This window comes from Salvelinus fontinalis, chromosome 4 (assembly GCF_029448725.1).
Source record: "Salvelinus fontinalis isolate EN_2023a chromosome 4, ASM2944872v1, whole genome shotgun sequence".
NCBI lineage: Eukaryota > Metazoa > Chordata > Actinopteri > Salmoniformes > Salmonidae > Salvelinus > Salvelinus fontinalis.
In genome coordinates, this window is record NC_074668.1 from 22,251,199 (window position 1) to 22,269,264 (window position 18,066).

An 18,066-nucleotide genomic window follows, 5' to 3' on the forward strand; every position below is an offset into this window, starting at 1 on the left:
ATGCGGCATACTGTCATGGTGTGCAACTGGGATATGCAGCTCAAAATATTGAGTAAGCAGATGTTCAAGAGAGTGAGGCAGCTGATGTGACTACCAATGGGGAAATCAAGTTGCAACCACTGCGCTAGATGAGAGCGCAGGCAGGACATCCGAACTTCTCAACTTGCCTTGACAAGGAAACGGAATACATGGACTAGGAGGAAGGAAGGAACGACACAAACTGTCTTTTAGCTTGCTTCACCAACAAATGCACATCTGTGGTGAATTGTGCTACCTAGTTAGCTAGCTGGCTAACTAATTCATTGCCACATTACAAGCTAGCTAGGCTAGCCAGATTCGTTTACCTTCATTTACGCACACACGGCAGCTAGCTGACGTTACTGTCTGAAAAGGCTGGGACGTCAACATCACACGGGAAACCGTGCGGTATTTACTAACATTTCATTCGCTCAGTTACGAATTTTGTTGTTAATAACTAGATGAATTAGCAACGCTAGCTAGTGCTGACAGCTATCGCTAGCTACGTATTCCATGCCATGTCATTCGTTTTGTTTATAAACGTTCGCCTGGTTACATACTGTTGGTTGTGACAGTGCCAAAGAAATATATGTATTATTGAGAGAATCATGGCTAAAATAGAGAATGGTCGCCAGTCGGCCGACTCGAGAAGTATCAGGACCATTAGTAGTAGTCATATGGACGACGAGAGCTCCCTTGGCTCAGACTCCGAGATTAACGGCTTTACCAACGACAGGCACACTGATAAATATGGATTTATTGGAGGGGCGCAACAGTATTCAGAAGAATCGTAAGTAACGTTTGTGTTCTGCTCACATTGCCCCATATAATTTGTAAGTTTACACACTCCTATAGTTACTTGGGTGTGTGAAATGTGACTACATCAAATGTGTGTTTTTAAAGGGTTGTCTTTCTAGTCCCATCTATGGATAAAGGCATGCCTCCAGTATCAACCTCCCAATTAATATGTGAATGGGGCCATTTGGGGTGTACTTGGCATAAACTCACTGTTCTTACCGAATGTGACTTATTTCTCTAACTAAGTTGTTTAATTACCCTGTACTGTTTTAAGATATGTGAACCAATTTACTCAAACTGTGGACTAGCATCATAAAGTCTCTGTAAGCAGAGACCCTCCCTTCAAGCCACCAGTCTGCGCTGAAGTTCTGGGAAGGCCCCTGATTGTTTGTTTACATACAGTGTTTGGTCTTGCCTAGGATGATAAGAACCGAATAGTCTGAATGGGGGAACTGAGAATAAACCTTTAGGTGTGAAGGGCGACGCTGACCAGCTTTATCATCTTAATCTCCTTTCCTGTTCATCTCCCTCTTTTGTGGTGTCTTTGAATCACAATGCCTTATGGACACTGACCTCATATTAACTTTTGGACTATGCAGCTGGCAGCATGGGGACTCAAATGCTCCCTTTCATGATTGGAGAGACACCAGGTTTTGTTTTTCTGAGCACATTCTTCCTTTTACACTTGGTTCAGCACATGTTTTTCATGACATTGACTTGTCTCTTTTCTTTTAATAGTAGGCTTACGTTAAGTTTAAATCTTAGGATGCATAGTTAGAGTACAATTACACATTGCTTTTCTCAATGCACCCTTCGCCTTCCAAATAATTTAATATGTCAACAATATTATGTATTTTATTCCAATTTCCTCTTTTATGGTTTTGCCAAAGGCAACAAGAGGTAAGTCTCTCTAATTGTGAGAAGTCTTTGTTCTTGTGCTCATGTCCATGCCCTGCAGTGTAGCACACTGCAAATGGAAGGAATTAGTGAAATTTGTGCAAGAACTATCTGCCTGGGAGCTTCCTGTGTTCTGTAGTGTTGGCTGGCCTTGTGCCACATCTCTGGTGCCACATCTCTGGTGCCACATCTCTGGTGCCACATCTCTGGTGCCACATTGTTGGAGTGCCTCTTCTGGCTAAGGGTTTTATAGGAAGTGGGAGACAAAGATTTTTTTTTAATTAAGATTTCTATGTGATGAACAAAATTCTACTTAAGTACAGCAGAGTCTATTTATTTTCACTCGTGTAAGGTGATAGGCAAACTGGCAAAGGAAGATAAGATAAACATAAATATTTGTATCTTAGTTTTGGGGATTGGAGTGAATAGAATTACTGCTAGAATCCTTAATTGAAACAATAGGAAAGAGTTTCCCACCCCCGTTTTTCTGAAAAGGTAAGAGATGGGGCTGGAGAAATGTAACCGCTCTCAAATTCATAGACAATACATGTGATATTATGTCCAGTCCTTGTATCCATAGCTCTGTTTTAACCAGGCTTTGAAGCTAAACAGTTATTGTTTACATTTTACTTTGGTTACTAACATTTGGGTAAACTATTTTGTGTTCTGATGGGGTACGATAGTTGAACTGAGCACATGAGGCATTTATATTTTATATTCTTCAAGAATCAGTGGGTATAGATCAATCATTCAAAAGACAAAAAGTGTATGCAGCAACTAAGGATTCTGGCTTTAAGTGGAAAGAGGGTTGTCCAAATTAAAACGCCTCTCTTTGAAGACTTCTTATACCCCATGATTACAAGGTTGTGCTGATGATTACATGCTACTTAAGCGCCATCAAGCCAAGCTATAAGAAAACGTTAGGCCTATATATTTTCTCATGCTCAGTTCCATTTCTTGGATGGAGGCATGGAGCCAAACTTACCACATTATAGCATTACCTAATCTCTTTTCTGGTTCTGCACAAGGCCCGCCCTTCCTGCGTACGCAGAGGGAAAATCAAATGCCTCAGATACCTGTTTTACCCTTTCCTCCCGCTGAATTTCTTATCTTTAATGTTTCGAAACCTGTTTATTTGCATTCTAGTTCTACACCTTTTTTTTTTTTTACAATTTGAAACTCTAGAAAGCTATAACAGATTTTTATAAAATTAATTCTATCATTTTGCTTAGATTTAGAAAGTTCTAACATTTCCTCCTTGTTCTTCTGTCTCTCCCTCAGGGCTCAGGATGTCCCTCCAGAGGTGCTGAGGCAGCGAGAGGTCAAGTGGCTCGACATGCTGAGCAACTGGGACAAATGGATGGTCAAGAGACACAAAAAGGTCAGAGAGTTGCTGAGAGTTGGAACATTCATAGGGCTGACACAACTTAATTTGTTGCCGTGTCTAGACTGTTGTGACACTGTCTCTTACCATCTGGTGGTCTTAATTATTCCTCAAACGATCCTAAATAAGTTATTGCACAGTATGTGGCAACTCCTTATTATGTTATTAGTCAACCAGGGCCTAGTTAGTTCTTGCATCTTGATAGCACTCTGCCCTTGTTTTGTAAATCTAAGTATTGCTTCCATGCCATCCTCTGTCCAGGCATGTTGGGGGTTTGGGCTGTATTGTAATGGCTGCTACAGCACAGTTACTGTTAGGACAACAACACTGTTTGTGTTCCCTAATAATTCAGACAAGCCAGTGATTAACCTGCATGTCAGACACTGACTTGTTTGTTCCCCAGTAAACTTTAATGGTTGGAAGAGGTGTAAAGATTTGGATAGTTTCCTTCATGGAGGTTGTTCAGGGCTTTGGCTTTTCAGGCCGGTTGGTTTCCTTCTCAAGTTGCCTAGCCAGTTCTACCCGTGTGTCTAACGTTAACTACTAAACTTCAGCCTAATCGCAATTCCATGAGTCAGCAGCAGGGCATAACACAACCCATCCCTTAATTTCCCTCACCGACTCCATGTTGGAACACTTGACAGAGCAAGACTCTGGGTGGGGGTAACATCACATGACCCATCCCCGTAACAAAGTTAGGGTGGAGATTGCAGGTTTGACAGCGACTAGCTTGTTCCCACTGCAAACTCAAGTATGGACTTGGTTAAGGGTATTACCACATGAAACGCACTCAAGTGCACGCACTTAAATAAACACAAAAATGATCAGTAGGCAATGTTTCCTCTGGCTGCTATGCTGGTTGATCTCAGAGTTCACTCAGGAGTCATAGTGTCTCTCTTTCCCCTTCTCTACTTTGTTGTTCCATGACTTCCTCCAATGGCTGTTCATACAGACCTCCATCTTCTGCTAGCTTGCTACCCATGACTAGCTGTCTGAATCACGAAGCTAGCACCAGTTAGCAAACACAATTCTACAACTCACAACCTCTCTTTCGCCACCGCCATCCGGCTTGGATTCTCTGTCGACACGACCACGTCTGGTCTGCAGACAAATACCCCATCCGCTGTGCCCTCAACCGGCCTCCGTCTGAGCAGACCCCCTCCGTCTGAGCAGACCACCCCCCCGGGCTACTAACTTTAAACGCCGCGGGCTAGCTTAGTGGAGGCCTCACTGCTCCATCTACGGCTGCCCCCTGGACACTATGATCACTCGGCTACATAGCTGATGCCTGCTTGACTGTCCATTAATTCACGGTACTCCATTCCGTTTATTTGTGTTTTATCTGTCGGCTCTGTGCTTTAACTCAGGATCTGTGTGTAGTTAATCCGACCCTGTCTGCCTGGTCGTCACCATTTTTACCTGCTGTTGCTGTTAGCTGACTAGCTGCTGTTATCTCACCTGTTGTTTTAGCTAGCTCTCCCAATCAAGACCTGCAATCACTTTATGCCTTATTGTATGTCTCTCTCAAATATCAATATGCCTTGCATACTGTTGTTCAGGCTAGTTATCATTGTTTTGGTTTGCAATGGACCCCGTAGTTCCACTCTCCGTACCTCCTTTGTCCCACCCCCCACACATGCGGTGACCTCACCCATTGAGACCAGCATGTCCAGAGATACAACCTCTCATCATCACCCAGTGCCTGGGCTTACCTCCGCTGTACCCGTGCCCCACCATACCCTGGTCTGCACATTATGCCCAGAATCTATTCTACCACGCCCATAAATCTGCTCCTTTTATTCCTTGTCCCCAACGCTCTAGGCGACCAGTTTTGATAGCCTTTAGCCGCACTCTCATCCTACTACTCCTCTGTTCCTCGGGTGATGTGGAGGTAAACCCAGGCCCTGCATGTCCCCAGTCACCCTCATTTGTTGACTTCTGTGATCGAAAAAGCCTTGGCCTTATGCATGTCAACATCAGAAGCCTCCTCCCTAAGTTTGCCTTACTCACCGCTTTAGCACACTCTGCCAACCCTGATGTCCTTGCCGTTTCCGAATCCTGGCTTAGGAAGGCCACCAAAAACTCTGAGATTTCCATACCCAACTATAACACTTTCCGTCAAGATAGAACTGCCAAAGGGGGAGGAGTTGCAATCTACTGCAGAGATAGCCTGCAAAGTTCTGTCATACTTTCCAGGTCTATGCCCAAACAGTTCGAACTTCTAATTTTAAAAATTAATCTCTCCAGAAATAAGTCTCTCACTGTTGCCGCCTGCTACCGACCCCCCTCAGCTCCCAGCTGTGCCCTGGACACCATCTGTGAATTGATCGCTCCCCATCTAGCTTCAGAGTTTGTTCTGTTAGGTGACCTAAACTGGGATATGCTTAACACCCCGGCAGTCCTACAATCTAAGCTTGATGCCCTCAATCTCACTCAAATCATCAAGGAACCCACCAGGTACAACCCTAAATCCGTAAACATGGGCACCCTAATAGACATTATCCTGACCAACTTGCCCTCCAAATACACCTCTGCTGTCTTCAATCAAGATCTCAGCGATCACTGCCTCATTGCCTGTATCCGCCACGGGTCCGCGGCCAAACGACCACCCCTCATCACTGTCAAACGCTCCCTAAAACACTTCTGCGAGCAGGCCTTTCTAATCGACCTGGCCCGGGTACCCTGGAAGGATATTGACCTCATCCCGTCAGTTGAGGATGCCTGGTCATTCTTTAAAAGTTACTTCCTCACCATATTAGACAAGCATGCTCCGTTCAAAAAATGCAGAACCAAGAACAGATATAGCCCTTGGTTCACTCCAGACCTGACTGCCCTCGACCAGCACAAAAACATCCTGTGGCGAACTGCAATAGCATCGAAGAGCCCCCACGATATGCAACTGTTCAGGGAAGTCAGGAACCAATACACGCAGTCAGTCAGGAAAGCAAAGGCCAGCTTTTTCAAGCAGAAATTTGCATCCTGTAGCTCTAACTCCAAAAAGTTCTGGGATACTGTAAAGTCCATGGAAAACAAGAGCACCTCCTCCCAGCTGCCCACTTCACTGAGGCTAGGTAACACGGTCACCACTGATAAGTCCGTGATAATCGAAAACTTCAACAAACATTTCTCAATGGCTGGCCATGCCTTCCTCCTGGTGACTCCAACCTTGGCCAACAGCCCCGCCCCCCCCCCCCCCCCCGCTGCTACTCGCCCAAGCCTCCCCAGCTTCTCCTTTACCCATATCCAGATAGCAGATGTTCTGAAAGAGCTGGAAAACCTGGACCCATACAAATCAGCTGGGCTTGACAATCTGGACCCCCTATTTCTGAAACTGTCCGCCGCCATTGTCGCACCCCCTATTACCAGCCTGTTCAACCTCTCCTTCGTATCATCTGAGATCCCCAAGGATTGGAAAACTGCCGCGGTCATCCCCCTCTTCAAAGGGGGAGACACCCTGGACCCAAACTGTTACAGACCTATATCCATCCTGCCCTGCCTATCTAAGGTCTTCGAAAGCCAAGTCAACAAACAGATCACTGACCATCTCGAATCCCACCGTACCTTCTCCGCTGTGCAATCCGGTTTCCGAGCCGGTCACGGGTGCACCTCAGCCACGCTCAAGGTACTAAACGATGTCATAACCGCCATCGATAAAAGACATTACTGTGCAGCCGTCTTCATCGACCTGGCCAAGGCTTTCGACTCTGTCAATCACCATATTCTTATCGGCAGACTCAGTAGCCTCGGTTTTTCTAATGACTGCCTTGCCTGGTTCACCAACTACTTTGCAGACAGAGTTCAGTGTGTCAAATCGGAGGGCATGTTGTCCGGTCCTCTGGCAGTCTCTATGGGGGTACCACAGGGTTCAATTCTCGGGCCGACTCTTTTCTCTGTATACATCAATGATGTTGCTCTTGCTGCGGGCGATTCCCTGATCCACCTCTACGCAGACGACACCATTCTGTATACTTCCGGCCCTTCCTTGGACACTGTGCTATCTAACCTCCAAACGAGCTTCAATGCCATACAACACTCCTTCCGTGGCCTCCAACTGCTCTTAAACGCTAGTAAAACCAAATGCATGCTTTTCAACCGTTCGCTGCCTACGCCCGACTAGCATCACCACCCTGGACGGTTCCGACCTAGAATATGTGGACATCTATAAGTACCTAGGTGTCTGGCTAGACTGCAAACTCTCCTTCCAGACTCATATCAAACATCTCCAATCCAAAATCAAATCTAGAGTCGGCTTTCTATTCCGCAACAAAGCCTCCTTCACTCACGCCGCCAAACTTACTCTAGTAAAACTGACTATCCTACCGATCCTCGACTTCGGCGATGTCATCTACAAAATAGCTTCCAATACTCTACTCAGCAAACTGGATGCAGTTTATCACAGTGCCATCCGTTTTGTTACTAAAGCACCTTATACGACCCACCACTGCGACCTGTATGCCCTAGTCGGCTGGCCCTCGCTACATGTTCGTCGTCAGACCCACTGGCTCCAGGTCATCTACAAGGCTATGCTAGGTAAAGTGCCGCCTTATCTCAGTTCACTGGTCACGATGGCTACACCCACCCGTAGCACGCGCTCCAGCAGGTGTATCTCACTGATCATCCCTAAAGCCAAAACCTCATTTGGACGCCTTTCCTTCCAGTTCTCTGCTGCCTGCGACTGGAACGAATTGCAAAAATCTCTGAAGTTGGAGACTTTTATCTCCCTCAACAACTTTAAAAATCTGCTATCCGAGCAGCTAACCGATCGCTGCAGCTGTACATAGTCCATCTGTAAACTACCCACCCAATTTACCTACCTCACCCCCCATACTGCTTTTATTTATTTACTTTTCTGCTCTTTTGCACACCAGTATCTCTTCTTGCACATGATCATCTGATGATTTATCACTCCAGTGTTAATCTGCTAAATTGTAATTACTCGATTTATTGCCTACCTCATGCCTTTTGCACACATTGTATATAGATTCTCTTTTTTTTCTACCATGTTATTGACTTGTTTATTGTTTACTCCATGTGTAACTCTGTTGTTGTCTGTTCACACTGCTATGCTTTATCTTGGCCAGGTCGCAGTTGCAAATGAGAACTTGTTCTCAACTAGCCTACCTGGTTAAATAAAGGTGAAAAAATTAAAAAATAAATAAATAAAAATACTCTTCTGGAAAGAGTGGCAGTAGCTTATGATCTCTGTAAAAACAAAGGACTGAGTAGAAGTGTGAATGAGTTATTTGTCTGAACCCATAGAGTATTGTATAGGTCCAACGGCTTGTTTTGTTTCCATGATTACAGGGTCCCTCCAGTTCAGTCAACGATACTGACTCTATGATGCTCTAGTATAACAACTCTCTTGTAATGCAGCTTGATTTTTACTGGAACAATCTTTGGTTGGTAATAAATACATTTCTCTGTCTCTTTGTTTAACAGGTGAGACTGCGGTGCCAGAAAGGAATCCCTCCCTCACTGAGAGGCCGTGCTTGGCTCTACCTGTCAGGAGGAAAAGTGAAGAGGGAACAGAACCGGGGGAAGTTCGAGGTTGGTTATGTTCTTGCTCTCTGTTTGTTTTTACTGTGTGGAACTGAGGTTGACTCTCCCTGGTGTTGTTTCAGGAGCTGGACAGTCAGGCTGGAGACCCAAAAGAGCTGGATGTGATTGAGAAAGACCTGCACAGACAGTTCCCCTTCCATGAGATGTTTGTATCACGAGGGGGCCACGGGTTAGTTGTCTCACACAATAGGATTGTTTATCCTCACTCAGGGACTAATGTTTGACATTTAGTCTTGTCTGACCTTTGTCCTTGTGTGTGTTCATGGGTTTGTGTGGGTGTTTGTTTACCCACACAGACAGCAGGACTTGTTCCGTGTTCTGAAGGCCTACACGCTGTACAGGCCAGAGGAGGGCTACTGTCAAGCCCAGGCCCCCATTGCTGCTGTGCTGCTCATGCACATGCCTGCTGAGGTGAGCCCTGTGCCTCTTGTGCTCTGAACTGTGGTTCTCTCACAATGACTCCCTGACCTGTGGTTTAGCTAAGTGAACAGTGCTCTCAACCAGCTTCCTTCCTTTTCTGACCCTAGTTACAATGGAATTGTTTATGTACGCTACACCTATAGCTAGCCTGCCGCAACTTTGTGCTTTAGTTTTGGGTCCCTCTAAAGGTATGGTTCGAGTCATAATTTCCTAACACCATCATCTGTATGTTTTTCCACAGGATGCATTCTGGGGGCTGGTCCAAATTTGTGAGAAGTACCTCCCTGGATACTACAGTGCAGGGCTGGTAAGACATGTACCCTTCACTAATGCACTACAAGATAAGGCCCATAGAGTAATGTAGACCACACAAGATGTGTTTTGTTCTCCTGTCAGTATGAAACTACGTACTTCTCTCTCTCCCCTCTGTCCCTGCAGGAGGCCATCCAGTTAGATGGAGAGATCCTGTATGCTTTGACACGGCGTGTCTCCCCCCTAACCTACCGCCACCTGGAGAAACATAAAATAGAGCCCATTCTCTACATGACAGAATGGTTCATGTGTGCCTTCTCCCGCACCCTGCCCTGGGCCTCAGTTCTCCGTGTCTGGGACATGTTCCTCTGTGACGGTTCGTTAGTTGCAGAAACTCCCACACAAACATCTGTCTTGGATTCATTCAGTTACAACCTCCAATTTATACACTGGAGATCGGCAGTATTGTTGATCACCCATTGAGATAATCAGTAAAGTTCCTGTGATGCTTGCAATTGTTCATGTTAAACTCTGGAATCATCCCTCATGTCCAGTTAGTGACTGTGTGACCTTTTACCCCTCCCCCAGGTGTGAAGATAATTTTCCGGGTGGGCCTGGTGCTGCTGAAGTGTATGCTGGGTACCCGTGAGAAGCTGAAAACGTGTCAGGGCCAGTATGAGACCATGGAGCTGCTGAGGGCCATAGAGCCACGCTACATGCAGGAGGGCTTCCTCGTCCGGGAGGTAAGGGCTTCACTAGCAGGGAGTCAATGACTATAGAGATACACAGGACTTACACAATAATAAACACCGGAGTGTTTAGTATCGTCTTCAAGCACACTGGGGTATATCTAACTGCTGAGTCCGGTGAGATAGAGATTAGAATGACATAACACCCCTATTTTACCCAGAGTGGAATTATCGTCTGCCTGGCTAAAGAGAATAATGACTGTTCAGAAATGTAGTAGTACAGTGGAAATGTAGAGTTCAGAGTGGAAGTTAAAGTGATTCACAGTTCTGACTGGTCAGTGTCTAGTCCCTCCCTGGCTTTGTGTGGGTGTCTCTTCACTTTGACAATAGCCTCTCTGATAGTGTTGACCATCCTCACTGTGAGTGACTATGAAGCTCCTTTAGCCTTAGGCAGTTTGACATTTACTAACAAGGTTAAGATAAGGACTGGAATGACTCACCACCTAACAAACCTTTTCTCCTCTTGCTCATTAGCACTATACTTTTTGAATCACATTTCCTACAAGATAGCCTAAACCAATTGAGTATTTTCGTACATAAGTTTCCCAGTGTACTGCATGTCTATAATCTATCAGTGACCAGCAGTAACCTCTCTCTCTTTCTTCTCCTCCCTCAGGTTCTGGATGTGCCTGTCTCAGAGCGGGACGTTGAGAGCGAGCACCATGTTCAGCTGAAGCGCTGGAGGAAGAACCGCGGTGAGCTGCACTGGAAGTCTCCTCCCAGAATGCACGGTGCCAGGGCTATCATGGCCTCGGAGCCTCCCAGTCGCCAGGACCTTCGTCAGAACCCCACCATCATCGTCGAGTCGCCCCTGCCTCCCCCTCAGCCCACCCCTCAGCTGCAGAAGGGAGAGAAGAAGAGCAAAAAGGGGAAGAAGAGCATTAAGAAAGGAAGTATGAAGATAACCCCTCCTCCTGTCACGGAGATCCCCAACCCTTATAATTTACCTGGTGACCCTAAGCTTCCACTCAGAGATCCTCAGCTTCCACTCAGAGATCCTCAGCTTCCACTCAGAGATCCTCAGCCTACTCTGAGAGACTCACCAGTACAGAAGCCCCTCGTCAATGACACACCCCTCCCAAACACACCTAAAGACTCTCACCTGCCCCACCAACCAGCCCTTAATGACCAACCAGCCCTCAACCACCAACCAGTCTTTAACGACCAGTCTCTTCTCAAAGAGTCGCCCCTCGAGATGTCCAGACAGAGCCTGAGTAGCACAGAGGCAGATCATCAGGACACATACCTGTAGCTCTCGCTGTGGGCAGAAGGTGGAACTGCATGTGTGAAACTGGGCATGATGGTGAGTGAGAGAGGAACTGGAACAACCCCTGTTTTATCCTGGACAGTTCTCATTCACTCGCTCACTCACTCTCAGGCCCTCTGCATGCCCTCTGCATGCCAACCAAGCCCTCTGTCTCTTTTTCAGGCACTAGCACAGCTCAGCCATATACTAGCAACTGGGTGTACCATGGCCAATGTCACTGTAGCCCAACAATGGGCGACAATTGTATATTTTTCATATGATTTTTATTCTGCTTGCTTTTAAGACAGCGTATTGCCTAGAGCAAGCACACAGTCAGCAGCATACACTAATGCATCACTGCCAAGCGTTATAATACTTTCATCCGTATGTTACCTCTTCATGCTTCTTCACTCTGACTTAGTGATGTGCAAGGGAGACCGTGTTCTTTGTGCAAGGGAGACATGTTACTGATTTATTGGTTGTGTAGTTGTATACATAAAACAATCATCACCTAATAGACTATCTGATTCTAGGGTTTAACAAGAGACTTGATTAAATTAAACTATTAAACTGCCTTCATTTGCACAAAATGGGAGTGTTTAAAATGTTTTTTTTAAATTCACTCAAATCTCCCAACCATCTGTGGTTTGTAGGTAATAGGAATTGGAAATATTAACTTTTTTTGAACTAAGCTATACTACTATTGATACTTTTTTAAATTTAATGTAAACCCTTGCCATTTTCATTTTGAATAATGCTTAAGAAAGAGCTGGGTAAATATTGTTTCAAGTCAGGTTGGTTGAGTCAAGTCCCAGTTGGCCTTATCGATAAGTAAAGAGCTTCCATCCTTCACCACCAGAGAGCAGACTTGGTGTGTTTTCCTGTAAATTCTGTTATCCCAGCTGCTAACTTCCCCTTCCTAAAAAGGAACTCAGAGCGCTCTTGTCTCGAATTTACACTCATTACGTGTCAATTCCATGCTTTCAAAGGAACTTGCAAGCTTGTTTTACTCTCCAGTAAAAGGTGACCTATGACATGTGCCTTGTACAACATGTGTATAAATCTTCGACCTCCATGGCCTGTGGCTATCTATTGTCCCTGCCAGGTGGTAATAGGCCTGATGTCTTGAGACCAGACAAAAAATCCTCACTGTGCCAGGCAATTCCAGTTACTATGTAGCATTTAACTCATGTAAGGTATGCAAGAAGGAGACAGGACTGGACATTCCTCACAATGATTTGACACATTCCTGCCCTTGGGTTTCTTAAAAGCCAATATGTCTTGTACAGTATTCATGCATGTTCATATTTTAACTTTTTGGGGGCGTGAGTGCCATAGCAGTTAGCTGGATTGTTCCACCAATTAGGTGCCTTTTGAAAGTGTAACTTGGTCAACCTAATTTGATTTCACCTAATTATAACATTGCCATAAAAAGCACTTTTCTTTTTTTACACTTTACCCTCTTGAGGTTAAATAATAATTTAAAAAAGACTTAAGTGCCAAATATAGTAACAGGGTTGACTGTAACAAGGTTGGTGATTTAATCTTAAATACCCTTGTGAATCTTCAAAATTACTTTGTCAAAGAAACAAAATTACTTTACAATGATGGTGAAAACTTTGAGTAGGGTTAAGTGGGTTAAAATCTTCCTAGAAGTCAGACGGTGCACGGAGGGGAATTTCAAAAAGCTGAATTTATTTAATTATCTATGTGGTCTTTATTAAAGGGCACTTCATTTAATATAACATGCTGTTAAAATTCAATATTGGTGCACAATTTCTACTTAAAATATCAAAGGGCACTCTTTGTGGAACGGCCCAGCTGTATAGTGCTAACCTCTGCTCCTCTGCACAGGTGCTGGGTGATGTGGACTTTGCAGGCTAGATACTTTTGTATATATAGTGTATGTGGACACGCCTTCAAATTAGTGGATTCGGACATTTCAACCACATCCGTTGCTGACAGGTGTATAAAATCGAGCACACCGCCATGCAATCTCCAAAGACATACATTGGCAGCAGAATGGCCTTACTGAAGAGCTCAGTGACTTTCAATATGGTGCCGTCATGGGATGCCACCTTTCCAACAAGTCAGTTGGTCAAATTTCTGCCCTGGTCAACTATAAGTGCTGTTATTGTGAAGTGGAAACATATAGGAGCAACAACTGCTCAGCCATGAAGTGATAGGCCACACAAGCTCACAGAACGGGACCGCTGAAGCACGTAGCGCGTAAAAATCGTCTGTCCTCGGTTGCAACACTCACTACTGAGTTCCAAACTACCTCTGGAAGCAACGTCAGCACAAGAATGATTCGTCAGGAGCTTCATGAAATGGGTTTCCATGGCCGAGCAGCTGCACACAAGTCTAAGATCACCATTCTCAATGCCAAGCTTCTCCTGGAGTGGTGTAAAGCTCGCCGCCATTAGACTCTGGAACACCTTTGAGATTAATTGGAACGCCGACTGCGAGCCAGGCCTAATCGCCCAACATCAGTGCCCGACTTCACTTATGCTCTTGTGGCAGAATGGAAGCAAGTCCCTGCAGCAATGTTCCAACATCTAGTGGAAAGCCTTCACAGAAGAGTGGAGGATGTTATAGCAGCAAAGGGGGGACGAACTCCATATTCATGCCTGTGATTTTGTAATGAAATGTTCGACGATCAGGTGTCCACATACTTTTGGTCATGTAGTGTGGCTCTGTAAAGACACGGATCAGCTTATTGCTACACTGAGTGACAGGTCCAGATATATGGTGATCAAACCAAATAACAATGTGATAAGGATCATCGGATTGATCCATTGCCTGTTACTATGGATGCTTAGCCTTACTTGTTGCATACCGGCGAAGGGATTACTTTTGGGATATCTTGGAGTTTTCATCTTTTGGGATAACGTTGAAGCCTTTCCATTTAAAAAATGTATATTCATTTGGGGAAATCATGAGGCCTGTTGGGATAAAGATCAGGCCTTTGCTTTGGGAAAATAATGGACAGTCTGTTGACCACAGCCTTTTTGATGATTCAAGTTTAGAGGAAACTCAAGGTTTGCAGTCAGAGGTGTCAAAGATTTTTAACTATTCTGTTGTAGGCACTATAGGAAATTATTCAGTAGAGATTAAGACGTAATCGATGCACAACACTTATTATTGCTACAATATATCATTCCACTGAATGCTGCACGTTTGTTGTACAGGTCACCTCTAAGACCTCACTAAAAAGCAATAAAAGGTGAATGGAGGTCAAGTAAACAACAACAAACATTTTATTTTTTATTTAACCTGGCAAGACGGTGAAGAACAAATTCTTATTTACAATGACGGCTTAACCCGGACGACGCTGGGCCAATTGTGCGCTGCCGTATGGGACTCCCAATCACGGCCGGTTGTGATACAGCCTGGAATCGAACCAGGGTCTGTAGTGAGGCCTCAAGCACTGAGATGCAGTGCTTAGAACACTGCGCCACTCACTCGGGAGCCACATAGCCTTTCCACCCAAGTGTATAGTGGCCTGTATCACATTTCCCATTTTGCAGCTATTCTAGTTTAATTTAATGCTTAAAATGTGTATATAAGACTAATTTGAAAAATATCCTTTTGTAATGAAACATTGTATTTTTTTGTGTGTACACATCCGTATTTGATGATCATAATCCACCATTTGCCATAAATCATGGTAGAAACTGAATCTATATTTTAGCTAGACAATTTTGACACTAACTTTACAGTTTAAAAAGCACACATGCAATGCTTTCTTCACTAGAAATATCCATGTCTTCTCAGCACAATGGTTTTCATTTTGTTTATTCAGGGAGGCCTTTGGTATTTCTATGTCAACTATCAACAAATATGTATTTATCTCAGAAGTTGTTTCATATTGTCAATTTTGTTTTTACAAATAAAATCACTTTGATCAACAACAGCTGACCCTGCATTTGCGTATTGGAAATTTGTTATTTTGTATAGTAGTGAATAGGCAAAAACCTACTAATAAAGTAGCTTTCTGGTGTGAGTTTACTTTATAGCAGCAGAGGGAGCAGTAGAGCCATAAAAGACCCCTACTTGTCTTCCACATTTGTGATTCTAAATGTTTTGAAGAGAAAAGTCTGCTAAACACCATGTAAAACAACACATATGTGTGACAAAAGTTGTAAAAATATTTTTTAAACACAATTAAGGAAATATTTGACCTCTGTCCTTTTTTTTTTTTTTTTACCGTTCCTCATTTCGGGGACGGTGTAACCTACTCAAGGTGAGGTCATCCAAGGTTACTTACAGGCGGTTTTGTTTTTCACAATTTCCTGTTTTGACGGTCAAACATCTATTTTTCCCACCTCGAGGTGTGAGATAATTGGAGTGAATAGCAACACTTTTCCCCTTTGACAAACAAGAGTTCAACGCAAATTGCTGCCTTTGCGCCCCGAAAAAACCCAATCGAAGGTCAGACAATTAGGTAAACTACCGGTGTCTCCGAGCAGCAGGCAGTTTTTAAGTCCCCGAGGTCAGTTAGCAATAATCATTTTAACCATTTGTATTGGTCTTTTTCTGTGATAAATGAACAAATAAATGCAAGTCAAGATTTCGAAATTACCAAAGAATTTAAAATACTTGTATGCCATTGTTTTATTTGGCACTGATTACCCAAGTTTTGGAAAAATACTGAGTACACTTGTGCATGATTTCACAACAGTTTGAAAATGTCTGGTTGGTTGGTTGCATGTGGCCTTGCGAAACCTTGCTGAAGAGTACCATGATTTGTTAATGGTCGCGTTTGTATTGCCTCTCGCTCTTGATTTGTGGTCTGTAACTGGCTAGAGGTATGTTTGTTAATAGTTTAGGAATCCATGCATCCACCTCTCCACCACCTCACACACTCCCTCTCAGCAGTGGACACCTGCCCCTCTTTCAGTGTCATTTACATCTCAAAGGGGACATCAAGAAGACCCTTTCTGTGCTCTTCTCCACTCTCCAGCAATGATCAGATTTATCTCCTCATCAACGGAAATATACGCCTTTAGAAATCCATCTGTCCTTTCTTGTCATCCGCTAATAGAAATGGGGAGAAGGAGCAGTAAATGAGAGACTTGTGATCCTCTGTGTGATCTTTCAACCTAACAGACCCCTGTCACAGTGGCTGATTCATGCGATGCGGGTGACTTTCTCCCATCTCCCATGGCTCTATGTGTTCAGGAACAGGGGGATGGCATAGTGCAAAGCAAAAGGCACCTGTGTTTCTGAGGTATCCGATTCCCATGTTTGATGGAGCATAACAGGTTGACTCAGGTTAAATGAAATGGCAGAGGTAAAACATATGTATGGAGACCTTGTAATAGGCTCAGCAGGTGAGCTTTTCAAGGCAGGGTGAAGTAAAAATGTAATTCATCTCACCCAGGGAAAACATGAGGGGTTGTGCGAGGAGCCTCACTCAGCAAGGGGTTCAGTCAGGTCTGATCATTTAATCATCCCAGTGTTTTTCCATGTGGAGTTCTCGTCTTCAACTGTCAAAAGGGAAGCTCTACACGTTGATGTCCTTCCTTCCATATCAGGATGTAGTTACCTGTATCAGCCTCTGTACAACATTGGTATTACATTGGTTATACACCATATGTCTATGTTTACATACTGTATGTACAGTGGAAAGTTGTGCTTACACTGCACTTACTTCCAGACCCTTTCTCTATCCAGACATTGCGTGTCTCGGGTGCCCTTGTAAATATTCCCCACACTCTGGCTCATGCATTCCCAACCATTCCAAACAGAGGCTGCCGTTAAACAATGTTATTATTATGTCTGTTAATGTTTTCAGTCTTGGGTTTTGCCTGTGGGCCCCAGTACGGCACCATATAGCCTCCTGAGTAGAGGCTCTTGAAACATGTGGGACTGTAATTTTGGCACCTATTCTATATTTCCATGTTATTATAATCCTTCTATATGGGGTCTAAGTATATACTTAATTCTAAGGTGGTAAATGTAACTTATGATAACAAGTAAGAAGGCCCATGGGTACGTTTAAAGTGAACTGAAATACTTAGAACGTCATCATGGTCTTTACTCCAGTTACCCCCAGTTGACATACGGCCCGTGGCTATAGACAAGTCAACTAAAGCGATTAAATAGTCTGAGAACTAAACTCAGCCTGCCAATCAGTAGACTCTTATCTGATGGACAATAGAGGCTGTGTGTGTCTTGTGAGATTCAGTAAAGTGCGGGTGAATGGTGCAAAAATAAGTAAAGCGTACTAAATGTCTGTGCTAATCACCCGCTTGGTGCTAAGCCCACAGGACACTGAGCAGAAAGAGATGATGGGTGTGTGGGGGTAATGTGGGCGTATGTGCTGCACACCTGTGTGCCCTTCATAGGCTGTCACAATCCTGAGTGTTGAGGCATTTCATTTAATCTTACACAGCCCCTCTACCCCGACCCCTCTAACCCACCTCATCCTCCAGCTCAGCAGTGCCAGAGGCATGCTCAATTAGGGCTGTGGAGTCTTGTCAAGCAAATGAACCATGAGCGACACCCACATTCTCACCCTGAAACTCATGAACTTTGGCTAAGTTAGGTTAGTGTCTTGCTTGATTGTCTCAGTAGCTTACTGGATTTTTAACTAATTAAATCCTAATTACCTGATTCTAGTCATGATTTTCCTCATGTGGTTCCTCATGTAAAATGAATAATAATATAACAACAAAAAGATAATACTAATAGTATACATAAAGGAAAACTCCACCCCAAAACTATATTTTGGTATT

The 18,066-nt window shown here is 44.1% G+C and overlaps 1 protein-coding gene across 3 annotated transcripts; it reads left to right on the forward strand.

The window, feature by feature from the left end:
* Positions 1-27: 27 nt before the first annotated feature.
* On the forward strand, positions 28-15,239 carry LOC129853346 (TBC1 domain family member 10A-like). 3 transcript variants are annotated; one of them, XM_055919288.1, is made up of 9 exons: positions 28-808; positions 2,995-3,094; positions 8,537-8,644; positions 8,719-8,825; positions 8,953-9,067; positions 9,318-9,383; positions 9,515-9,704; positions 9,917-10,071; positions 10,694-15,239. In XM_055919288.1, the coding sequence occupies exons 1-9, from the start codon at positions 627-629 to the stop codon at positions 11,327-11,329; spliced, it is 1,659 nt and encodes a 552-aa protein (XP_055775263.1). In that variant the 5' UTR covers positions 28-626; the 3' UTR covers positions 11,330-15,239. The 3 variants fall into 3 exon arrangements, with proteins under 3 accessions (XP_055775263.1, XP_055775264.1, XP_055775266.1); XM_055919289.1 differs by having other exon boundaries at positions 8,719-8,801; XM_055919291.1 differs by lacking the exon at positions 28-808 and adding an exon at positions 1,191-1,466.
* Positions 15,240-18,066: the final 2,827 nt, after the last annotated feature.

What these genes read in the sequence shown, in the direction of transcription:
- LOC129853346 (XM_055919288.1), top strand. Translation starts at nt 627, where the DNA reads ATGGCTAAAATAGAGAATGGTCGCCAGTCGGCCGACTCGAGAAGTATC. An exon ending in GTATCACGAGGGGGCCACGG is followed by an intron (nt 8,826 to 8,952) that starts GTTAGTTGTCTC and finishes TTACCCACACAG; the next exon opens with ACAGCAGGACTTGTTCCGTG. An exon ending in GATACTACAGTGCAGGGCTG is followed by an intron (nt 9,384 to 9,514) that starts GTAAGACATGTA and finishes CTGTCCCTGCAG; the next exon opens with GAGGCCATCCAGTTAGATGG.